General features: G+C 39.7%; 1 protein-coding gene across 4 annotated transcripts in view; it reads right to left on the bottom strand.

Moving 5' to 3' along the window:
* gps1 (G protein pathway suppressor 1) overlaps nucleotides 1-26,658 on the bottom strand; it is a 58,420-nt gene that overhangs the window by 19,609 nt on the left and 12,153 nt on the right. For 3 of the 4 annotated variants that reach the window (XM_068004154.1, XM_068004153.1, XM_068004155.1), the window contains exons 2-8: nucleotides 18,966-19,058; nucleotides 14,659-14,840; nucleotides 14,035-14,199; nucleotides 12,271-12,406; nucleotides 9,913-9,990; nucleotides 7,041-7,101; nucleotides 3,270-3,355 (exon numbers count right to left, since the gene is read on the bottom strand). In XM_068004154.1, the coding sequence (XP_067860255.1) occupies nucleotides 3,270-3,355; nucleotides 7,041-7,101; nucleotides 9,913-9,990; nucleotides 12,271-12,406; nucleotides 14,035-14,199; nucleotides 14,659-14,840; nucleotides 18,966-19,058 (801 nt within the window). Of the gene's footprint in view, nucleotides 1-3,269; nucleotides 3,356-7,040; nucleotides 7,102-9,912; nucleotides 9,991-12,270; nucleotides 12,407-14,034; nucleotides 14,200-14,658; nucleotides 14,841-18,965; nucleotides 19,059-24,664; nucleotides 24,757-26,658 lie in introns of those variants that run through there. The other variant, XM_068004156.1, reaches the window with a different exon arrangement.

Genomic DNA, 26,658 nt, shown 5'->3' with positions numbered 1-26,658 from the left:
TCTTGCAAGAAACTTGCATCCTACTGGGCTGAAACTGGTTTTCACAATGTAACAAGATAAATCTGCTGTGTTCAAAGCATTATAGGATAGAAGCTTTGTAAACATTTGAAAGTTAGAACTTACTTTTCATACTGAACGTTTTAAATCCTTTCCATCAAATTATCCCTTTTAGCAACAGGATTAGTTAATTTATGAATTTTCATTTATTCCAGAGATTGGAACGAATTACATTGCCCAGCAATATTAGGATTTAATAATCTCATTATAGAACACACAGAATACAATGGTGTACTAATATCTGTTATTGATGTTCTTTCATGACTGCAGTGCTTTTCAATGAACCATCCCTGCCCCCATCAAATGCTGCTTCTGTTCTCACATGGAACATCAGTTACTATATATTTAAGTACTTGAGGACACAACACTTAGATGTGGGACCAACGAGGTAGTACAAACAGCACAATGAGCAATGGGACAGAGTCTGTTCTAGGATGAGCCAGTCAACTACTCGATCGAATTAACTGCCTTCTGCAAGTTGTTATACACGGCAACCTTGTTCAAATGAATCTTTATATGATGTAAGGAACAAAAAAAAAATGCATTGCTTTAGCAGTCCGAAGACACCGTACTGCATTGTTGTCCACATACTAAGTCTCCTCTTCTACCTGGGTCATTAATCAGCCTCGTGCTTCTTCTCTGCACTGTCTCCATATCTTGAATGTTTTCCTTAGGTTTTGGTGACCAAAGCTAAACAGTCTTCAAGATACAAAATGACCACAGCACCGTAAAGTTTTAACATGACGTTTTCCAACTTATACTCTACTGATCTAGCAACATCATTTAGCATTCTGTTCACTTTGTTTATTGCTACTCTACAATCATTTGACACATTTAATGCCCAAGCTAGTATCAGACCCGGATCCGTTTCTACTTCACTTTTATCTATTTTTGTGTGCTCATCAATGTGAGGGATGTTAGTGCTGGGGAATGGAACTCTTTGCATTTCAGGCACCCAGTGTCAAGCACTCTCAGGTCGGGTATAACAAAGCCAGATGCAGATAAAGTTCCCTTTACTCTGCCCAAAAAGGGATGCCTTCATCTTCAACCTCAGAAGAGGTCTCTCTCTCTCACCAGTTTTTCCATTTCCCACACCAGCCATCCTGTGTCTGAGTCAGATTGCCAATTAGTGCTAAATTAGGGAGTGTTTGCTGTTGGCACATGTCCACGACAAACTGGACTGAGACCACCCAAACTCATTTCATATTGGATCCTTATAGTCAGCAGAGGAGATTTTCATCCCATCATTCTAGGCTTCAGAGGTAACAGACTTTACCACTGCACCACCCAATTATCCACTTATACCATCTATAGTATACTTATGAAAAACATTTTTCCCCTCAATGTGTGATATCTTGTAAATGTTTATACTGAGTTTCATCTGTCATTGATTTGCAGATATTATTTAATTCCTTGGAGACTTCTGCCAACTCAACAGTTTCTCCTCTTCCCCTACCCCAGTTTAGTATCATCTGTAAATTTTGCATTGAACTTTTGAATTGAAGTCACTAATGTAGATTAGGAATAGTAGGGTGCCCTGGGTATCTCCACTCAATATTCCCCCACCCCAACATCACTCTAGGCCCCAAGATGTATGCACTGCTTTTTTTCCTTCAGCCAATTCCTTCCACATCTAGATTTTAACTTGAATTCCAGCTGCTCTCAGTGTCAGCCTTTCATGAGAAACTTCAGCAAAGGCTTTTTGGAAATCTAAGTGTATCACATGGTATGGTTTTCATTGTCTGTTTAGAATGTTACTTCCCCTTATGAAGCCATTTTGGTTGTTATTTAATAGATTCTGTAAAGGTGTTCCTCAAGTTTGATTCTGATGACCAATTCCATTATTATACCAGATATCAATACAAGACTGGTTGGGGTGGTTGCCTAGAATAGAGTTCTTGAATACAGGTACTATGTTAGTTTCTGTTCCATTAGGATTTCAACAGTATTCAGCATCTCCCTCCTGATGATCATCTGCACTTCACAAATTTCCTCCCTAGTCTCTCTCAATACTCTGGGATAGATACCATCTGTTCCCACGGGTATGTTTGTTTTAAGCACTTTAAGCCTGTCTAAAACATCCATCTTGGTGACACTAAAGCTCCCAGGTCGGAATAGATTATCTCAGTTAATGGAGGACATGTTACTATAGTCTATTCTAGTGAATACTTTAAGGAATATACTTTATTGAGTATATTAACTATTCTTTGCTTATCCTTTGTTTTATCTCCATTGGCAACTCTTCAAGTTCTCATCTCTTACCTGACTGTCCTCTATAGCAACAAGAGAACAGTCAGGGAAGAATTTCTAGCTGTTGTCTTTAACATTTGCAGTTATACTCATTTCCAGTTCACTATCTCTCTGATTACTCTTAACAGGTTTCCAAAGTTTTCTATATTCTTCTCAGTTCGACCTGCCACCAAACCCTTTTCTCTGCAGTCTTTGTGGAGAATCATTTTTTTTTCTCGTTTCAATTTGGATTATCTCAGTCCATTTAGGTTATATTTTTGAGTTACTCCCACACTAGTAACCAGCTGTAGAGAAAAATGAGCAGCGATGAGGGAGATGGTTACCCGCTCACCCTTAGCTGGGAAATGGTAGAATGGTGGCCTTAGAGAGCTGGAGCAGGGAAAGGATATAAAAAAGTAAACTCAGTGCGATGAGGGGGAAGATATGGTAAAAGAAAAATCACAAAATACTATAAAGTATTCAATTATGGTTTCTATTTTATGACATTAAAAAATTGCTGATACAAAAATTTGAATCTAGGTGAGGAATACAAGGGTGATAAACATTCAAAAATATATTATGTGGCTGTCCTAAAGAATGGAGTGGATTTTAATGGGATACATTTTGTAACAGGCAACAGCAAATATACACAATAAAATGCTCCTCGAGATTGATGAATTGTAAACCCAGTCCCACAAGTATGTCAACAGGTGCCTCCCTTACAGCAAAATTATCACTAAAAATTCAGGAAGGCTGGCCACCCAAGTTAACAAAACAAACAAAAATAACAAATTTAATCAGTATGGTTGGGCAAATCAAACTTCATTAATTTCTTTCTTACAAACCCCCATAATGTCAAAATGTTTTTGCCCATTAATTGACTAATTTAAATTTAGGATTAATGGTCAACTAGTTTGTGTACTTCAACCAGTCTATGCAATCCCCAAATTAGTGATAACTGCATCCAGTGAATTGAACCTTACCTCAGGAAAGTCACAGTGATCGAAAGAAGCCAGCAAGAAGCATTTGGCTGCTTGCTTGTATTTTCGAGTTGCTAACTCTGCCAGACCTATGGATATAGCATAATATACAATTCAGAACAAAGGCATGAAGACATTTGTCACATATCTCCTTTTTGAATTGAAATTATTTATCTTAGGAGATTGCTACAGACTGACAGGGATATCATGAAAGTATACTTAGGGATGGGCAATAAATGCTGGCCTTGCCAGCCATGCCCACATCCCATGAATGAATAAAATAAAAACTCAGTAACTTTTCGTCGAGATCCTCAATCAAAACCACAACTGTCAACTTGGCTCAGTGGTAGTAAACATGCCTCTGAGTCAGAAGGTTTGGGTTCAAGCACCACTCCAGGACTTGAGCACATAATCTAGATTGACACTTCAGTGCAACACTGAGGGAATGCTGCATTGTCAGAGGTTCCGTCTTTCAGATGAGACGTTAAACCTTCCTGCTCAGGTGGATGTAAACTATCACATGGCACTTTTTCAAAGAACAGGGAGTTCTCCCAGTCTCCTGGCCAACATGCATCCCTCCACCACCTCCAAAACAGATTATCTGGTCATTTATCTCATTGCTGTTTGTGAGGTTTACTGTGAATGCAAAACTCTATTGGAAACCAATAGGCTGAGCAAGAAATGTAATGGTAATTCAGAGCAAACCCCTGTGGGTTGATCATAAATTACGTATAGAAAGAACAAAAGAACTTGCATTTACATAGCACCTTTCACGACCGTACAATATTACTATAACTTTTTTTTTAAAACAACAGGTTTAAAGTGTAAAATACATTTGGGGGTATGCCAAGAAGTTAATTTGTATACTTGAGAGGGATACAACATAATGACACTTTGTTTTTTTAAAAAAACATATACCGGTAGCATCCTTCTCCCCCTCCATGGCTTAGCAGGTTTATCTAATGAGCAGCTAAGCCATATAGATTAAAAAAGTCTCAGGTTTGATACCAAGTCTGTACTGAGTTAGCTGGTCTAAGTCAGGTTGCTAGTAGTGGTGCCACAATTGAACTCAGTAATCCTAGCTTAGGGATGGATAAATTGGCCAGAATCTCTCCTGGAAATGCGCGTGTGTGGATTTTGAGTAAAGACGAGATTGTTCTTGACTTTTCTGTCCCCCCACTCATTTTTGAGCTACATGCATGAATAATGGTCACTTGAGTGAGGCACTGGATAGTAACTGCCATCCACAAAACTACACCTCAGTGAGGAGTCAATGCCTTCAAGACAGGCGAAGAGGGAAGAAAACTGGCAAAGAAAATATGAGGAGGAAAAAATGGAAGCTGCCACAAAACAAGAAAAGAACAGGAAAAAAGTGTCTACTGCACGAACAGGAAATGAATGCATGGTATTTGATGACTGATGGAAAAAGCAGACTGCTTTGTCCTGGATAGTGTCGAGTTTCTCGAGTGTTATAGCAGCCGGACCCATCCAGGCAAGTGGAGAGTATTCCATCACACTCCTCACTTGTGCCTTGTGGGGAGTCAGGTGAGCCACTCACTGCAGAATACCCAGCCTCTGACCTGCTCTAGTGGCCACGGCATTTATGTGGCTGGTCCAGTTCAGTTTCTGGTCAATGGTTACCCCCAGGATGTTAATAGTGGGGGACACGGCGAGGGTAATGCCACTGAATGTCAAGGGGAGGTGGTTAGGCTCTTTCTTGTTGGAGATGGTCTTGCCTGATACTTGTAGTGCAAATGTTACTTGTCACTTCTCTGTCCAGGTCTTGCTGCACATGGGTTCGGACTGCTTCATTATCTAAGGAACTGTGAATGGAGCTGAACACTGCATTCATCAGCGAACAGCCCCACTTCTAACCCTTATGATGGAGGAAAGGTGATTGATGAAGCAAATTGAGATAGCTGGGCCTAGGGCACTGCCCTGAGGAACTCCTGCAGCAATGTCCTGGGGCTGATCTGATTGGCCTCCAATGACCACAACCATCTTCCTTTGTGCCAGATATGACTCTAGCCACAGGAGAGTTTTCCCACCTGATCCCCAGTTACTTGTTTTACTGGGATTCCTTGGATCTACACTCGCTCAAATGCTACCTTGATGTCAAGGGCAGTCACGTTCACCTCACTTCATATCTGGGGTAGTCAACAGTTATGTGAGGTTGGATGATTTTAATTGCCTGACATTGGCGATTACAGTTTTAAAAAGTATTGTTCAAATTGTAATTGTTTACAGTTCAGCTGGATTTGTTTAAATGGCAGTCTAGTTCCATAATGTTAATTCAATTGCAGTTCTGTGATAACTGTAGATAAAAGCAAACACATTTTGAAGTTACTTCCCCCATTGACAGGAGGAAAAAGTCACATGCATGATTTCTACTCAGTTTACTAGCAATAGTATTCTGGAGGCATTTTATTTAAAAACTTAGGCTGGGGAAAATTAAAGAAATACTACAATAAATTATTGATGTTAAAAAATATATTTTTGCTCCTTCAGATGTTATTGAAACTGATGATGTATTATAGCTCTAAATGACATAGCAGCTTCATGATGCATCTACTCAGTGACCATCAGTGCTGATCAATTTATATTTAATGCCTATCTATATATTAAAAATCTTACACTTGTGCAGTTATTTACTGTTGTCATGTTTTTGTCACACCTTTTCTGTCAACTTTTCCCATTATAAATTCCTATGTACACATTTATAATAGAAAATGCCTATATAAACTGGTCACATTGTAATTACACCCTCCCACCAGTGGTGACACCGTAGAGCCTCAGTTTTTTAAATTTCCCAATTCCTCAGTCTATACTGCAGAGAAACCTCTATGCTCCAACCACTATATTTCTCTGCTTTCCAAACTGCTGTAAGTTTTGCGACTTAACAATAAATAATAATATAGAATCAAAGTATCATATAATAAGGACAGAATTTATGACTTTAAAACAATACTGTAGTCCAATTATCCCTGCCCAACACCCCATTTCACCTGAAGACTACACTTAGTCTTGACTTTCCATGTGCAACATCACAGGAGATTAACTGGTAAATTCATATTTAAGCAAAACAGACATTTGGATATGGTCTTTGAATATACTTAATGTAGATAAAGATATAAGGGACAAAACAGATGCCTATTCCAAGTTTAACCACAGACCCCATCAAGCATACATTTTCCATAAATCCCCATCCATTCACTCCCATTATATAGAATTAATGAATCTATGCATAACCCTTATACACATTATCCTAGTTTGACCATCTTTTATTTCTTGTAAAGCCATAACTTCTGGTAAAAGCTTATGTCTTGTTTAGTGATTCAGTTGGATCATGAGTAGACTGAAATACTATTATAAAATGTGATTTTGTTTTATAAGAAATCAATAGTAAGCCTGACGTACATTTGTTGACAATCTAGTAATAATGCAGTTAGAAAGTTTCAGTATTAGTAAATCACAATATAGTGACCTCCATCCCCCAATTCACACATGCATAAATTATCACCAACAACTACTTAAAGGAGGCCATGCCCAAGTGAAAAATACTTCTCTGAAGTATATTTCTGAATGACTACTGGTATCATGACCCTCAAAGTATTTCTGGGCACAAGCAGCAATCTAATTTGCTGAAGGAAATTAATTCCCACTCACCTAATTAGAGATTCAGATACCGATCAGAGATAACTTTTATCTAATTATAAACCTTATGTATTTCTCCTCAGGGATAGGAGGACTGAAAGTACCTAAATTGTAACTAACCTGCTGCACATTTCAGCTTGGTCAGCACGGCCTGGTTCTGACTGTCCCTCTCACCTCTTTGCTGTAAAGAGAAAATATATTGTCTGAGCAAGAAGAAAAGGAAGAAAGCACCATTATATCATACAAGTGCTAAAAAGGTTCTATTGCCCAACTAGTCCAGGACCTGACTACATCAAAAGACAAAATATGCCTAGACTACATTGTTACGAGCTTATCCAAGAGTACAATTTGCTCAAGCTGTAGTGTCCTATCCGTACAATGAGTTGTGGTCAATGAGTCAGAAATGGCATGTTGAAGCCCAGAAGTTGGTTCAAAGAAGAGCCATAAGATTGATCCCTTCCATCAGAGGGCTGAAGCATGAGGAAAGACTGGAGAAACTTGGTTTTTCAGCCTTGAAAGGAGGTGCCTTAAAAGGTGATCTTATGGACGTATACAATAGAGAAATCGGTATAGAAAAGGTAGATCTGGCACACTACTTCAAACTAAACAATGAGAATAGGGCAAAGGTACAAAAGCAAAGGTTGAAACTAGTAAAAGGCAAAATTAGAACTGATGTCAGGAAGTTCTTCACCACCCAAAGTAATCAATACATCAACAGACTTCTGGGTAGAGAAGTGTAGACGAAACCTTGAAATTATTTAAGAAACAGTTGGATGCCATGATGGGAGGGGAGCTGTAGGATCTTACTGGACGAATGAGCTAGGATGGGTCAAATAGCTGCCTCATCTAAAAAAAACCTCACGCGATATAAACACATTAGTGGCCTCTAATTGCAGAAACTGGTTGAAACCCAATATATCCATATAAAAATTTATCTATATATTAAAAATCTTGCACAGGAAACGCACTTCCTGTCTAAAAACTTTAGTTCCAGTTTTTACAATTCTTGGTCGCCCTTTTCTGTCAACATTTACCATTGTAAATTGTCACATCGACATTTCTCTTTCAATTTTGCCGCGTCATGTATGACGATGTAGCTGCAGGCACTGGCCATTAGATGGCTTTGTGGAGCAAGTTTCTGAAGGCTTTGGCCCAACACTCACTTTCTTGTGTATAAAAAAGTTTATATTCATCAACCGATTGTGGGCAGTGACACAGGCAATTTACTAGCATATATCTATTATACCTTAAATTCAGTACTTGGGATGCGTGTTTCACCAAAAACTTTTATGGTCACCTTGTCCCTATAGCAAACCCATTATACTGCCTGTAGTGCCTGCTACGCTTGTGGGTAGCATAGTGATGGGCATTTTCAATGTCAAGAGTTCCACACCTTGCCTGTAAAATACACATGCAGCCTGGCATTCCACACAGAAGAAGTTAGTTTCTAAGTCTTTATTCTGCCTCTAATCAGTATAGCTAAACTCAAAAAAGTGAAGACCTAGAAATCTTAGTGAAGTGCTTTCCACCTCCAGACACCAGCCACTGGAGTGCACCTGAAAGCTCTTTCTCATCCATCAGTAAAGCAAGCAACCTTCTATAACCCAACTTAAGTTAGAGTAGCCAAGCTATTTGATCTCCAGCACTCTTAAAAATTACCCTAAAAGCAAATCACCTCTTTGTAACAATTTTCAGTCTATAAATTAAAGTTCTCTAGCCATTTAACAATCTATGCACCACTGTTGCTGCGACGACATTATATACCATTATGCCGGCACGTCCACAGCTGACTCTTTCTTTTATCCCCCACTAAAATAATCACACGTCCCACAAGCTGTTTGTGCTGACTGCTGCAGCTCAGGTGATGGTCTGCCTCTTTTCTCTCCCTTCAACTCAATGTAGCCACAACTGTCATAGCAAGCCTGAAGGTGAATGCAATAAATTGAAGAAGAAAATGACTTTCATGAATCTCAAGGCCCCTGAATGCTTTGCAGAAAGCATGAAATAGAATGGATGCTCTTCGACTTCTTTGAGGAAGTGACATCCCAAGTGGACTCTGGTAAGCCTCAATGTGTTGTACCTAGACTTTTTAGATGGCATTTGACAAAGTTCTACACAAAAGTTAAACTCAAGTATGGAATTATTCAGGAAAATCTTGGCTAAGGGTAAGAAATTGGCTGAAGGGTAGAAAACAATAGATACTTACCCGAGGAGTTACGTCAGGTGTGGGGGCGGAAGTACTGAGTGGGGTGCCCCAGGGATCAGTGTTAGAATTACCACTGTTACTAATTTACATCACTGACTTGGACTCCAAAACCCAATGCAAAATTGCAAATTACACCAAGACAAACAAGGACAGCGGAATTGGAGGAGGCAGCTCAGAAATTGCACAATGAGCTAATATGTAAGCAGGCCAAACAGACAAAAATATTTTAGGACAAGTAAAATTTTATCTTTTCTATGCAATTACACAGTCAGGTTGTTATGATGCATATTTTCATTTGTTTTACAAATCAGTGTAAATTGTCAATATGTTGTCTTTTGTTTAGTAGGTTTCTAAAAATGACACTAACAATGATACCCATCACTCCCAACATTTAATAAAAACCTGAATCCAATTAAATAAAACATAGGGATAACATAATACATTTTCCAGTAATCTATTATAAAAGATTGGTATCAAAAACAAACCTACGGGTTAGAAAGCCGATAGCTTTGTATGACAAAGCACAACTTTTACACATTTCTATTTTATCCTAGACCACTTAATATAACAACTCAAAATTTGCAAAATTCAGAACAGTCCATGAATCATGTTCTTAGGGAACTTATACTTGTTACGAGTCCAACAAACATCACGTACAGATTCTAACAAAAGTGGGAACTGGTAAAATACATGCTCTTTGCTATCAAAAGATTTGCAAACATTTCATTGCAGAATCCAATATTAAACAAGGTAAATAAGAACATGCGCCTAGACACATTTACTGACCTCTGCAATCTCTGGTGTAGACTCTGCTTTGCTTACATAACTGAGAACATGGGACCAATTTTGGAGGTAGATACTGACCTGCAAACACAGAATTATATGTAATTTAAAAATTCAACACAAGACTTCACTCTTTAGCTCAACAGCACCACCTATTGATCTTCCAAATTGTCAATGAACACTTGAAAGGGGGCAACTTACCTATTGCTTTCATTGGGAACTCAGCAGGCTGAAATCCATCACAACCAAAAATAGTTTTAAACTTCTGGTGTACCTGCTGCAGCATTCCTTATAGAACAAGGAAGAAACTGGGGAATTTTTCTAGTAGTGCTGGGTGTAGTAATTTGGATCAAGACTGCAGGACAGCACTGAGGTTCAAAGTGATGTTATAGCCCAGGTCAGGGTTTTTCTGCATGTGGGGAAGTAGTGAACCCAGGACTGCTGTGGCTTTGTGTCTGGTGAGGCTCAGTATGTGGGCGGTGGGTCCACATGGAGCCTGCAAGCTGAGGCTACGGCTCAGAGTGAGACTAGGCACCAGGTTGAGGTTAGGAGGGTAGGTGTGGTGATGGTTTCAACATGTTACCGAGCTCTCCAAGTGATGTTTGGAGTGTGGAGGCAGTTTGAAGTGTCATAATGCTGGCCTTTTTGTGATTGGAGGCAGAGAACATATGTGAGAGTGAAATTTGCTGCAGAGTACAATGGAAGCTTTAAAGCTGGCACAGGCACAGGCTTACTCAGCATCAGGATCAGCACATCAGCTGATTTCCAACATGCTGATCCTGCTGCTTCAAAAAAGATTCCCCTAATTGTTTATACAAAAAATTGTTCACATATTAAATGCATTCTTACGAATGAAATAAAACAAGATAGATACGTCTATTTAAAAACTTCTGGAGGCTACCTAATTATTTACATATTAAACAGAATCTTAAACATAGTATATCGATATTAAATACAATATTTAAATATATAGTTATACACAGCATCAAAATTAATATAAATAACTGTAACTACCTTAAATATAGGAACATGGGGATAGGGACCAGATGGAGGTGTAGTTCTACACAAAATGTGGATTTCAGCCCTCTAATGGAATTACGTTTTATTTTTCAAAAAGCACATTCCAGTTCTTTCAATCATTGCTTTCTGTTTCCAGGATAATCTTGGAAGAAAATATTGCCAGGAAGCAGAGCAAGCAGGAAATTTTTTGAAATTAAAATAAAACTAAAATTGTTTAATTTATAAGATCCTGGGACTGGGGAGAAAGGAACTACACAAAAGAGCAGGCGTAGGTGCTTATTTTATTATGGTAAAAATGAAAACCAACTGGTAACACATTATTGTTCACATGGCTTGAGGACCAATTAGGTTGCTAGGAAGGGACACAAAACCATGAACCAATCTGGTTTCTAGAAACAGACACTCATGAAATAGGCTAACGTCAGTTATAATAAAGTGTCAAAATAGATTCTGTCTCCATTGAAAACAATTGTAATCTTACAATCTGGAGTGACATGCCATGGTCCTATGACTTGTCTACTTTCACCACAGTTGATTTCATCAACTTCATTTAAGTTCAATTATCTTCAGAACAATTTATTACTAGTATATAGACTGAACAGTCCTAGCAGGAAGGTCAGAATTACAATTTCAGTTTCTTGGCAAAGAGCTGTACGAAGTGCGTTTATATTTATTGAAAATGTGATGAGAAAGTTCAGCAAACAAAATTGACAGCACTGAAACCAATTAAAACTGACATGAGAAATATCAAGATAAAGACATTAAACAAACAGCAATTTACTGAAGATCATTAAGTTATCCACCCCAGCTATCTAAGGGGTTAAATGTTTGTCTCCCAACCAGTTCCCACATTTAATTACACAATCACCTGATGTTTGAAACTGGCATCTCAATTCAGACAGGGGGTTCTCAATTCTTACCTTGTCTATTAGATGGAGTGCCTTGCAGAAACAAGGCTTTTCATACTTGTGGGGTAGATGGGAAAAGAAAATTGAGCTCGAGTCGCTTTATTGAATACCAACCACACAGAAACAGTGTTTCTATGGGAAAGTGTAGTGCCTGAAATCTAATGTAATGCCATAATTCGCAGCTAAAAGCTAAATCATCCCTAATATCACCTGGAAATTTTGGCTGGTCAAATCTATGGTACGGTGTAGCTGAAATTCAACATGATCATAGATCTTACAACATGGCACTTATTCTTTATTTTATTGCTGTTTACAAATGATTAGTGATCAAAGTTGGACATTTTGTACGGATACTTCCAGCTATACTTACTATGAAGTGGCAACTACAGTAATAATAATACAACTACGATTTAATTGGCCTTTGTTCACATACCTTGATTACGTTTAGACACATGTTGATGACATGCTTTGCACTTGTGCAATAGTCTCTGGCTCGTGAGTAACATTTCAGTGCATTACTAAGATCCCCGCAGTCTAGGTAGTGATCGCCAAGGTCATCATGCCCTCTCCTAAGGTCAAAGTTTTAGAAAAATACAAATGATGCAGTCAGCTCAAAATCTTTCATATGCTTAAATATTTTAGCAGATAAAATGATTAACATTCTAGCCACATCCAAGAGGACATTTATCTGCCACTGACTACCTACCTGTTAATTATATTAGTGAATTTGGCAAAAAGATCAAAAACCGGTGAGCAGTGAAGAAAACTGCCCAAAATATTTAATTCATATGACAAATCCTATTATAAATTTTAAGCTTCTAAAATTTAGAATTCTTAAATTTAGATTCTTAAATCCAACTATATCACTTCATGAAATGCACAATGCAACATGCATGTTATGACCTATTTATAGCTGAGCTTAATTTCAGTAACAAAAATATTAGAAATTGCTCTTGGTGTACTATTTAGGGAATATTGTGGGTTATTAGAACACTGCTCTTCAGTAAATCCCATTAGCTGTGCCTGAGACAATACAGTCAATGGGTAACATAGTGGCAGGTCCAGACAGTATATCTTTGGTTGCACCTTACATCTCTGCCAGCACGCTCCTGCTCATCTTCCAAGTTGACAGCTGGAGGAGTATTGAATGCAATCTCCATTGCACTCTTCATGCAGAATGTCACAAATCAGCTGTTTCCTGGGAAATTTCAGGGGTAAAATTAGTTTTCGGCGGTAGTGCAAAACAGGCGTTAACGAATTGGCAGCTTGTTTTACACCCTATCCGAATTTCTTTTCCATTGACTTCAATGGCACACAGCAAGGCCTTATAAGCAGCAATGAGATTAATGACCAGTTAATCTGTTTTGGTCAAGATAAAGAAAACTCACAGCTCTTCTCTGAAAAGTGCCACAGAACAAGTGAACAGGGCCTCTGTTTAATGTCTCACCCGAAAAACAGCAACTCTGGCAATGCAGCACTCCCTCAGTACTATACTGTAGCATCAGCCTAGACTTTGTGCTCAAGTCCTGAACCCATGACTTTCTAACTCAAAGGTGAGAGTGTTACCACTGAACCAAGCTGGCACTTCTTATTTTACTGCCACTTTCTGCATCCCCCCACCCCCTGCACATGAGTATCGCTGGTAGAAGTCTTTTAAGTCGACAGTAATTGCTAAGCTGAATTTCTGTACAAATATAGTAGTCAAATACAAGTCAGTTCCTGATATTAGCACAGCAAGAAGTAATGATAAAATGCATTTAAATGCTAACTATTGAAAATTGATTCTCTTTAAACAAAATAAGGTAGAATTTATCCTTTTACTTAGAATAAAGCACTAGCAATGTAGTTCGATACCACAACAAGTCTGTCCCAAGCACCACTTTAATTTTTTAAAACATGTTCACATTTTTGGGCATTAACAACAATGTTTGAATTCATTTTCTCCTATTGCTTTGCAGTCCTTTTCATGCTTTTTTGCCATCACAATACCAATAATCCATCCAACAGACAATTGAAGAAACCTGAACCAAGTTGGGCTGATTACACAGAAAAAGCCCATTCGGCCCAACCAGTAATGTGATGTGCCATGTACTGTGGCTGGCAGTCTGGCCCTGTTCAGACCTTGCTGATCTGTAATCAAATCAATTTTCAAATTAGCATGCAAACCAAATTCCATCTCTTTTTGAATGTTTGTTACCTGATGCTCTCCTTAATAGAATTTCCCTTGTAGTTCTTTAGGTCTGTATCTAGTTTCTCCAGTTTCAGCAAAGCTTTCTTCCGTGTGGACTCTGCCCATGCTGTGTCCAGTGTTGGGGGCTCCAGACCTGTCTCTGGCACTGCATCCGGTACACCCTGAGCTTCCCTGCAGCAAGACATTTTTAAACTTTCAACGGTTCCATTTACGAAGTAATTTACTTATGACTGTATTCAGAATTGCAGGACTTGAACTAAGCTCCTCGTGACCAGCAAATATTGTACTTTGAGTGTCAGTCATCATAGTACCACAGTATTCAATTAAGAGAAGGAAATAGAAAGATGTAAAGGCAAAGAATTGCAATGCTGAGCATGATCCACTTCTATTTATCTGCCCATCTTCTAGAGAAAAAGTCTGGAGGGGCCCATCAAAATCTCTCCATCCCCCACTGCCTCTCTCACGGCATGCATCTGCTACTCATTCCCTATCCTCTCAACTTTGATCTATTCCTATCCTGCATTCCCCAACCCAACTGGCTGCAATTATGGAGATTCAACACTGCAACCTCTCATTCTCCAGTGAGAGAAAGGGGAATGTTATAGGAGCATCTCTCGTTTATAGCTATACCTTGTGGCCTCGGTCAGCTTGCGATGAATTTCCTCATACATATCAACATTAAATGTTCTCTGAACGAAGGACAGTGCCATCTTCAGGGCTTCAATGCGTAGTTGCGGACAGTGCTCTGCAATAAACAGGAGCCTCTCAATTCGCATCAAACCGCTGTAACTGGCTGCATATTGCTCCAGATCCTGCAAAAGAAACAAAATAAACACATGGCCAATGTATTTGCATGAAAGGCAGATTTAAAATGAAGTAGAATGGTGTCAGATTTAATACAGACTGACTATATTAAAAAAATACACCTTTAATACACTTAATTTGACATTTAACCATCATCCAAAGGGGACGTCACAGTTAACAGATTCCTTAATATAAACCCAGATCAAGAGCCCTAAAATTAATCCACACCCTAAAATGTTGTCCAAATAATATTGCTCCTGTTCTTTTCATATGTCTGTACAATCCAAGGCACATAATTGAAATGCAACCAAAAACACAATCAGAGAACAGAGTGAGCAACATCATTTTGACACTTGTACTATAAGTATTAAATTAAAATTAAATTAAACTCTACATGACCAGCAAGATGAGAGCATGGATCAGAGATTAATTAATCACGCTATATCTCTAATTCTCAAACTCGGTACCAGGAGTGCAGTCCTCATTGAGTTTACCCTGTAGTGTATTTAAAATAGCAAAACAACCCAAGGTATCCCTGGAGGTGGTGGGGGAGGAGAAAGAATCACCAAGCATGAGTTAGACAAGTAAGGAGAGGTGCCAAAGACATAGTTAAAGGGATAGATTTTTTGAGAAGAGTCCTGAAGGTGGGGCAAAGATGGAGCAAGGCTGAGGAGTTCAGGAAAAGGATGTTATAATTGAAGCCTCAGTCACCGATAGTAGAGCAGAGAGAAGGGGCACATACAGTAGACCACAGTCGGGAGATTAGCAGATGCAAACTGGGATACAGGGATAGAGGACGTTAGACAGATAGGGTAGGTTACAGCCATGGAGGGATTTGTAAAGGGCAAGGATTTTGAGATCCAAGTGGGGAACCAATGGACGTTGGCGAGGGTAGAGGCGATATATCAACAGGACTAAGTATGGGCAAGTTGGAGTTTTTGGGGGTGAGATGGTCAGCGAAAAGGGCATTGGCGAAGCAAAGCTGGAGTTAACAAAGGAATGGATGAGCGTCAGTGCAGGTGAGATTGGCAAAGAAGCAGACAATGATGTGGAGGCATTATGCAGTCTTTGTGACGGATAGAATATGGATTGGTTTGAAGCTCAACTCAGGATTTAACAGGAGGTCAAGGCTGCACACCTTCAGGTTTGACAAGGAGTGGAATCAGCGGCTAACATGCAAGGTTTTTCGAGGAAGGCAAATAGGATGTATTTGATCCTGCCAACTTTCAAATGGGGGCAGTTGTGACTCATCCACAGCTTGACATGACAAGCAGTTAGACAGCACAGTAACAGTGATGGTATCGAGGGTGGAGGAGAGGAAAAGCTGGGTGTTGTCAGCATACATCTAGATAATTAATGTCATCAAATGGTAGCATGTAAACAAGAAATAGGGGGGTGGCCCAAGCTGTGATCGTGGGGCACATTGGAGGTGAACATGTGGAAAGAAGAGAAGAAGCGAAGAGGAGATTAAGAGTATCAGATGAGATCTATTACTTTGCAGAACATATAAATTTAGCTTTGGGGATTTACTTTTAAGCATATATACCCCAATTTTATAAATGATCAGAATTGCAGACCCCTACACTTGTGAAAAATGTATGAGAGATACTATGGTACTGTACAATTTAATTACTGCATCTTCTAACCAAAAACTTGTTGGTACATAGAAGTGCAAAGTTACCAGTGACTCTCATTTGCTTAGTCATAAATAATAATTAATTGCATTTATACAACCCCTTTTACAAAATGTCTCAAAGCACTTTCACATAATGAATTTTTTTTGATGTGCAGCAACTGTTATAGAAGCAAACATGACAGCTGTTCTGCTCCAGCAACGATCCACAAACAGACACGAGATGAATGGCCAATATTTGTTTTTAAGGTAGCCATGATGTGGAGATGCCGGTGATGGACTGGGGTGGACAAATGTAAGGAATCTTACAACACCAGGTTATAGTCCAACAAATTTATTTTAAAATCACAAGCTTTCGGAGATTATCCCCTTCGTCAGGTGAATGGGAAGGGGATAATCTCCGAAAGCTTGTGATTTTCAAATAAATTTGTTGGACTATAACCTTGTGTTGTAAGATTCCTTACATTTGTTTTTAAGGTGGTATTGATCGAGACTGTAATTTTAGCTGAGACACCACAAAAACACCCTACTCTTCTTTGAACAGTGCCATGGGGGCCAACATTCACAGGAATGACCAAAACTGGCAGAATCGACTTGGTTTAATAGCTTATCTGAAGGATGGCACCTCCGACAACCAACAATCACTCAGTATTACACTGGAATGACAGCCTAGATTATGCACTCAAGCCCTTGTGTGGGGTTCGAACCCACAACTGTGATTCAGAAATGAGAGTGCTTCCAACTGAGCAAAACTGATAAACCAAATTATAATGGACAGCTGTAGATTTGTGTGTAACATATCAAAGTTTGCAGATGATACAAAGATGGGAGGGAAAGTAGAGAGCGAGGAGGACATAAAAAACCTACAAGGGGTAGATGCAATACAATATTGGAAAATGTGAAGTTATGCACTTTGGCATGAAAAATCAGAGAGCAAGTTATTATCTTAATGGCAAGAAACTGGAAAGTACTGCAGTACAAAGGGATCTGGGGGTCCTAGTGCAAGAAAATCAAAAAGTTAGTATACAGGTGCAGCAGGTGATCAAGAAGGCCAACGGAATGTTGGCTTTTATTGCTAGGGGAATAGAATATAAAAACAGGGAGGTATTGCTGCAGTTATATAAGGTATTGGTGAGACCGCACCTGGAATACTGCAGACAGTTTTGGTGCCCATACTTAAGAAAAGACATACTTGCTCTCGAGGCAGTACAAAGAAGGTTCACTCGGTTAATCCCGGGGATAAGGGAGTGGACATATGAGGAGAGGTTGAGTGGATCGGGACTCTACTCATTGGAGTTCAGAAGAATGAGAGGCGATCTTATTGAAACATATAAGATTGTGAAGGGGCTTGATCGGGTGGATGCGGTAAGGATGTTCCCAAGGATGGGTGAAACTAGAATGAGGGGGCATAATCTTAGAATAAGGGGCTGCTCCTTCAAAACTGAGATGAGGAGAAACCTCTTCACTCAGAGGGTAGTAGGTCTGTGGAATTTGCTGCCCCAGGAAGCTGTGGAAGCTACATCATTAAATAAATTTAAAACAGAAATAGACAGTTTCCCAGAAGTAAAGGGAGTTAGGGGTTACAGGGAGCGGGCAGGAAATTGGACATGAATTTAGATTTGAGGTTAGGATCAGATCAGCCATGATCTTATTGAATGGCGGAGCAGGCTCGAGGGGCCGATTGGCCTACTCCTGCTCCTATTTCTTATGTTCTTATTTCTGTATAAAGTGAATAGTCTTCAACACTCCAAAATCAGTGGTATACAATCACTGGTCTTCCAACCAGGATCCTAGCTTCACTGTTCTTAAAGAGCAAATCATGCCAGCGTTGGCCAGATCATTACATAGAGCAATTTGGGGCAAGACAGCACTTTATCCAGAAGAATATATGAACTAACGTGGTCATTCCCACCTTTCAGAAATGTATCTCATGATGACTACACACATAGCAGCAATAACAGCAGTCATGGAAATATTCTAACTTAAATTGTTCTGTATTGCTGACCGAAGGAGAAAGAACAAACATAGGAGACAGTAGCCTGAAAGTTGCGGGGGGGGGGGGGGGGGGTGCAAAAAGAGATAAAATGTTAAAAAGGTAAAAAAAAATCATCTTTTAAAGTTACATTGTCTTTCATAAGAAAATATTAATAGAGGATTTTGCCTTTTAATTTCACACACTTGGGTTGGGAAGTATATACTTAAGAAAAGTACAATGAAGTACAGTAGGTGATATCGTAGAATCATACAGCACAGAAGGAGGCCATTCGACATATCGTGCCAGTGCCAGGTCTTTGAAAGATCTATCCAATTAGTTCCACTCTCCCGCTCTTTCCCCATAGCCCTGCAAATTTTTCCTATTCAAGTATATATCCAATTCCCTTTTGAAAGTTACTACTGAATCAACTTCTACCACCCAGGTCATCATAACTTGCTGGGTGAAAGAAATTCTCCTCCTCTCCACTCTGGTTATTTTGCCAATTATCTTAAAGTACTGACATACCAGTGTAGGATTCTCCACCACGTAGTTTGTGTCAGGTGCATTCTGCTGATCATCCTGAGGATCAGCATCTATTTGCATTGGTTCCACCGCTCCCTAGGGAGGCACAGAAAAAGAGACAGAGAGAAAGGGAGAGAGATAACAAAGCTAGTTATAAAAACTGATCAGGCAGGTAAATGAGTTCTAAAATGAGTTCTTGCCTCCAATTGACACATTAAAGCAAAACACAAAATATTATACTTTAATTGTAAAATAAGTTGTCGCTTGTATAGAAAATAGAAATTTAGTCTACCATACTTCTGTAGAATTTTAATTCACACAGTAATGCAAATCAACTTATTAAAATATCTTGGTTGAATTGGAGAATATTTTTTTTTAAAAAGCATGCTCAATTTCTCATTAACCTGGAGAATTACATATTGAAATGTCTTCAAGTCACACATAATGCAGCATAACTGCCAAACCTGTTTGGCAGAAAAGTTCTTCCAGTGGAATACAAAAGGGTAGCAACTGTAAGTTGAATGGATAGTAACATTCAACTGGGAAGAAAATCGACTTGTCGTCATTTCAATAAATGCAGGTGGACAGAGAATGCAATTAGGTGTCTACCATCGCTCACTAGATTCACCAACAAAAAATGGAAATTGTCTAAAGGGCTGCATTATTCAATCTCCCCAGTCAGCACTTGTTGCTCAGTTCAATGTGCCAGTGAAGCCCTGCTTTAGTTCTGGAAGAGCAAATAAAGTGAGCTGGTTAAATGTGGCGACAGATTTTCAGTACTGCAACTCCACCTAAGCTCTTGGTTGCAACGAAAGGGCTATGAATATTGCCAATTCAGATACTACCGTAACACTCCCCAAGTCTCTATGCTTCCCAATACCATTAAGCCAAAACAGGAATGGTGTCTTCAAGATTTTATTTAGGCATATTATTGATGATGGTTCACATTAATGATGGGGTCAAGCTGATTCTATCCTAACACCAGTGAGCTCCAAACCTGAGTTATGATGCTGTACGCAGTCATCACAGTTGGGGACAATGGCGGAAGGGGGCGTACAAGAGGCCAGAGTTGGAGAAACAGAGAACTGAGGGTTTTTAGGGCCAAAGTGGGGGAGGGGCAAGGTCATGAAGGGATTTAAACACGACGATGAAAGGATGAACATTTTAAATTGATGGGGTTGGGGGACCAGGAGCCAGTATAGGGCAGTAAGGACAGGAGTGATTCATGAAAGGGATTTGGTGCAGGATAGGATACAGAAGGCAGAGTTTTGTATTAGCTGAAGTTTACAGAGCGTGGAGGATGGGAGGTCAGTCGGCCAGGAGAACTTTGGAATAGTCAGGTCTGGAGGTGACAAAGACATCGATGAGAGTTTCTGCAGCAGATGGGGTGAGCCAGGGCCAAAAGCGGGCGATGTTAGAGGTGGAAGTAGGCAGTCTTTGTGATAGAGGGGGCTTGGGTCGGAATCTCAGCATGGGGTTGAGTAGGATGCCTAGGCTGCAAAAAGTCTGGTTCAACCTGAAAAAGCAGCTCGGGAGGGGGGTGGAATTGGTGGCAAGGGTTTGTGCTGGAGGTCAAAGCCAACAGATTCAGTCATCCTAATGTTTATCTGGAGGAAATTGCGGATCATCCAAGGATATACGTTGGATAAGCAGTCTGACAACACAGTGGCAGTGGAGGGGCGGAACGAGGTGTTGGAGAGGTAAAGCTGGATGTCATGGAAGCTGACTTTATGTCTTCAGATGATGTCGCCAAGGGGCAGCATGTGGTTGAGGATGAAGAGAGGCCGAGGATAGATCCTTGGGGTACTCCAGAGGTAACCTTGTGCTGGTGAGAAAAGAAGCCACTCCTGGAGATGCTCTGTCTATGCTTGGGTAGTTAAGAGTGGAACCAAGTGAGGTCAGTCTCATTGAACTGGACAATGAAGGAGAGTCATTGGAGGAGGACGTATCCACCGTATCAAAGGCTGCGGAGGTTGAGGAGGGAAAACGCACCATGGTCACAGTCACAGAGAATGTCATTTGCAACTTTGGTTAGGGCCATTTCGGTGTTGTGGCAGAAACCAGATTGGAGAGATTCAGATATGGAGTTGTGAGAAAGATGTGCATGGATTTGTGAGGTGACATGTTCAAAGACTTTGGAGAGGAAAGGGAGATTGGAGATAGGGTGGCAGTTTGCAAGGACAGTGGGGTCGAGGATTTTTTTTAAGAGGGCAATTTTGAAAGGGAGGGCACCAGGACCTGAGGAGAGAGAATATTGAAGAGAAAATAGATGCCTTTGATACCCTGACATAAAAAAAGGTTCAAGTTATAACATTGCAGGTATCAGTGAAATTTTAGAATAACTGAGCAATATGGTGCTGACAACTAAAAATATACAAATAACTGCAGTTAAGAATCACATCACTAAGCTACTGATCTAAGCAGTGTTGCCAAGTCATGATTTTAACGAGTTAATGATTTTGCATTGTTTTAATGTGCGCTATTCACAAGATTCTAAGAATTGCGCTCCATAGATCAGCAGTGCAATGAATCATTAACAAAATTACAATTATTTGCAGTGCTGTTTGAGGATTGCAGAATTCACAGCGTATACTGCTGTTCTATAATTTAAGCAACAAATGTTTACCTACATATTCCAGGATGCAAACAATATTTGATTTATTCCACCCTTGGATTAAAATCTTATCATTAAAAAAGGAAGAAATGTTTTCCACCCAATTTTGCAGACAACACCCAGTTTCTTGTGGTGTCAGTAAACAATAGTCTATTCTATTTTCACATGACATCCCCCACTGAAAAATGTTGCTGTAATGCTGGCAATTAGCAGACAACAGGTTACAGCTCTAAAGTCAATCGCATTTAACATTTTGGCCTGTCTATGGCTTAGGCTTCAAAAAATTGATTATTAAATTTACCTGAGAAACTGGACTTACTTTGATCAAAAACCATTTGCCACATCAAAAAAGCTACTTATAAAGGAAAATGCCCTGATCTTTCTATTAGCCTGGAATGTTTAATTATCCAGTTTTTAAAAAAAAAATAAGGTAACAGTGTGATCAGTCATTTTTGAAAGCTACATAAGCACAATAGTTACCATAGTGAGGTAACAGATGGCCTCAATTCTATCATTCCTGTAGCAAACTATTTGTGTGCCTGTGACATAGTCAACACTTACAATTACAAAAGTTATTCATTTTAAACAGTAATAGCAACAAAACTATATAACGTAAGTGCAAATGCATGTGACAAAGCAATGCTGCTTTCAACTTTTAGGTGGCTTCATAGCATCTTCAGCCATTATGATTGTAGTATGAACACTATCAAAATTCAAAAGCAGTATTGATAAGACTCAAATGTAATTTTGTATCATGTGGTAAAGACACCACTAAGGTTTAGCAAACCAAATGCCAGTACTAAGTGGGTATGCATGAGTGGGCACAGTACATACTGCTAATAACATTTTCCTGGAAAAACAGGAAGATATTGTAACTGGCTCAACTACAGTATTGTAAAGACCTTTATGCAGTCTATTAACCCTCCTGGAACATAGCTACAGGAGGCGCAACAGTGGGTCATTGGTATGTACGCCAAGGGTGCACTCTAGTAAATGATCAGTTCTTCAAGGCTCTTCCACATAGCCTATGTCCTGCAGCAATAAAATAATAAACCTATAAGCTGCACTGTATGGATCCAAGGCTTTCTTTATGATACATGTTTATCAGCTTTGCTCTGTAAGGGTTTTTATTTTTGTGGTTTTCAGACATTTCCCTGGACTTCAAGCACTGCTTCCTTTGGCTATCAAAAAGTTAATAAACGGACTCTTTCATATGAATTTTATACATTTTTTACAATGTAATCATTTTAATAAAATTTTGTTGCCCAATTAGATGATTGAATAATTAAAAATAGATGAATATTTGTGTTGCAGTTGTTACACAAAGCTTCTTCCGAGACATAAAGAGCCCCTTCGCTCAGGATAATCTCAGCTCCGTTCCAATTAAAATCGCTAACCTAAAGACTAACAGTATCGCAGCGAGCCCATCAGAACTTTGTTAATGTTTTCAAATAAATGGCAGTGTACAGAACAAATTACTGAATGGTGACATTTTTAACTAGCATTCAATGGGTAAAATATTTAACAGCCAGGGAAAGCTCTGCTTCAAGGATACTACACCCCTTATACCATTGGTGCTAGATTGAGGTGAGGTATCATATCATTGCTATTTCTAATGTAATGTTTAATCTTTTTGACAGAGTGAATCTGGACTTTTGAGAACCAAAGTTTATAGTAGATTTTTCTTCTCATCATTATTAGAAGAACCTCAAGCTTCTTCTAGGACTTTGTCGGTCTCACTTCCTTAGGTCACGTTGAAAGGCAAACTGGTGGCAATGTTCAGGAACTGCTGCCACGTGAAAAGTCCTAGAAGGAGCTCAAAGCTTTATCAATCACCAAAGGTTGAAAAGTGAATGAATTGCTTCAGTGGTATTAACAAATAAAAACAGAAAATGCTTTAAATATTGTAGAGTATTTGTGGAGAAAGAAACAGAGCTAACATTTCAGGTCAATGACCTTTCGTCGTTCTGACGAAGGGTTATCGACCTGAAACGTTGGCCCCGATATTAGCGGCGAGGCGGGTTGGCAGCGGTGGGGGGGGCGCATGCAAACCCGCATGAACCAAACTTACTGTTTCCGACGTGACTGCACGTCGATTGCTGATGGTTAACATCCTCTCCGGGTTTCGTGCCCGGCAGGTAGCCTGATTGACAGGCTGGCTGCCATCAGAAGCTGCAACACGGTTTGGGAGGGGGGGGGGGGGAAAGAGAAAGCCAGACGTCATCCGGGGCTGGGGGCGGGGGAGAGCGGGGTGGAGGAGGAGAGGGGAAGACCGGGGGGAGGGGGAGAAGAGGGGAAGACTGGGGTGGGGGTTGGGGTGGGAGTTGGGGTGGGAGTTGGGGTGGGAGTGAGGAGAGGGGAAGACTGGGGGAGGGAGGGGGGAGTGAGGAGAGAGGAAGACCGGGGGAGGGAGGGGGGGGAACGGACATTGGGAGGGTGAGATCAGAGGGACATCGGGAGGGTGAAGAGGGGGACATTGGAGCGGGAGACATCGGCCATCGGAGCAGGTTTCAAAGGTAGGCGCATTTAGTGTTTTCACTTCACTGGATTTTTTTAAAATTTAGTTTCTTTCTCCCTGATCACCAGGCGTGAATCAGAAGCGGCGGGCAAGCCGCCCAGGTAAGTGAAAAATCTTTCTGATCATTTACACTGTCACAGGTAAAGTGCCTTAAGTACCTCAATGAAGTACATTTGGCTTTTTAACCGTCATCCCACCAGCTTTAATTGCCGGCAGGACTTCCGGTTTCAGGTCGCCCACGTGCACACAGGTGGGTCCCTGGGAAACTCGGAAGCCGGCAGGATTTTCGGAACCCCCCGCCCCCAATGCACCTGCAATTGCCTCCTGAAATCACCCCCGTTAACTCTGTTTCTTTCGCCACAGATGCTGCCTGACTTGCTGAGTATTTCCAGCATTTTCTGTTTTTATTTCAGATTTCCAGCATCGGCAGTATTTTGTTTTTGAATGATATAAACAATGTTGACTCTGAAATATTTTCATTTAAACAGTATAATCTCCTATCTCAAACCAAAATAAAATCACGCATGAGCCGTGTGCTTCCTTTATCGGCTTTCCTGGTGATCGAGGTACCTCATAGAGCAGAGTGCAGGCTGACAAGCTGGCGCTAAGGCTGAAATCTCCTGCCGTGCTATGTAGAAACAAGTCTGATCTACTGCTGTGAGGTGTCAGGTAAAGGTCTGAGAGCGAAGAGGTGGCTGAGCTGGGAGTGGAGCTATCTCGACACCCTTCCTGACTATCTGCATTCCCTGCCCCTGAAACAGTGCTTGCCTGGGAAAGAGGAATAAAATTCTCATCAGTTATTACAGTTCTACACTTGCGCTTAGAATTAAAATATAATCCAGCTATACTAATTCAACTCAAGTTATCTAACATTTTTAAAGCTACAATGTCCACAATTGTCACTATATTATTTAGAACATATAAATTCCATTATCTATTAATATATTAAAAGTCTTGCATATAGTATGCACTTCCTGCAAATGTCATGCTTGCTTATTGTAACACTTTCTCCATCACATTTCTATTATTACAAAACAGCATATCCTCCAATTCACCATGAGCAATGAAATCTGCTATTTATTAAAAATTAAACTTTCCATCATCTTCCAGATAATGTGCAGCAGCCGGCAACAACAGAAGGCCAGGAAGATGTGGTTGTTGTATTCACATAACTAACCTCTACTCAACATATCCAAGTTCTTGTCAATCATATTGCCAGAACTCAGGAGCAAAGAGCAGAGGTCAGCAGCATGAATATGCAAATTGCAACACTGACTTCTACTCCAAACATGAATTTTTTGATAACAGAACATACTATCAAAAGAAAATCAAGAAGTCTTTTGATTCCATTTGTAAAATTTGGAAAATAATTTTGCAAAACCTCTGCAGACTTTTGCTTTGAGTAGGCAAATATACAGCTAATATTATTTAACTAAATGGTGGAGGCACAGTACAGCATGTCACTCGGAAGCCAGGAGTGTACCAGCCTCACCAGAATGATTGTGATACCAATATTGCTAATTAGTTTTTAATTTATTTGCCCTTTACTTACATACCTGAACAGAATATTACAATTATTTCACAAATTTATCCTGTATCTGTTTTGAATATAGCTAGTACAATTGTTTGCCACTACATAAAAATGTGCTCCAATACATGAAACCTCAAACTCCCTAAATTAAGGAATTTAGCCCAAAGAACCACTAGAAAGCAGATAACTTGTAAAAATCACTAGCTCACCATAAATGCTTGCTCTGCTAATGTAATAAAAACTAAAAAAAGTACTTATTTGTACCTCTTATACAAAGCAGTTCATTGGTGAGCACAAAGTAACAGAGAGCACTGAGTTTTCAGTGGCACTGTAAAAGTTCACTAGTCCGTTGCTAAACATTTATGATCTTGGTCTAATGGACTAGTGTTAATTTCAAACTCTGAACATTTGCCAAATGTGTTGGTTGTTGCTGGCTGCTGCACTTTGAACACAAGTCCAATACTTAGTGCGTAAAGTGAACAACTTTTAAAGCTAGCCACCACTAACCCCGGATCTGATTACTTGAATAATCTTTTCAATAATCAAAATATTCAACTACAAAGATCGAGGCACAATCTCAATTTTATTATAGTAGTGATGAGGAAATATTTAAGAAAAGCATAAATTAATAGCCCTTTACTATATGGCTGACGTGTACAGGGAATGGCCAGCAAGCAACCATGAACTAGAATATATTCCATAATGAAGTTAGAAGTGGGTCACATCTTCATTTGGATCAAATATATTTTCTGTTTAGATGGTCACTCTTTATGCGTCATACAAGGGGTTAAAATTGCCATTTTAACGCCTAACATTTTCTCCATTTAGTATCTTGTAATGCTAGTTAGAGGGGCAGACATTTCACGGGTTTTTCTCACTCACACACAATAAGTTGTGCTGAGTAGTCAGAATGTTGATAGAGTCACTGAAGTTGTTTAGTGGTTCAAGACCCACTTCCGTAGCATGAGCCACAAGAAATACAACAGGACATTAGTTGTCTCTGGCTTCCTCACCGATAGAAAGATACAATAAA

The sequence above is a fragment of the Heptranchias perlo genome, chromosome 23 (genome assembly GCF_035084215.1).
Source record: "Heptranchias perlo isolate sHepPer1 chromosome 23, sHepPer1.hap1, whole genome shotgun sequence".
NCBI classification, from domain to species: Eukaryota; Metazoa; Chordata; class Chondrichthyes; order Hexanchiformes; family Hexanchidae; genus Heptranchias; species Heptranchias perlo.
Note: the sequence above shows the minus strand (reverse complement) of the source record. Positions and strands in the feature narration are given on the sequence as shown.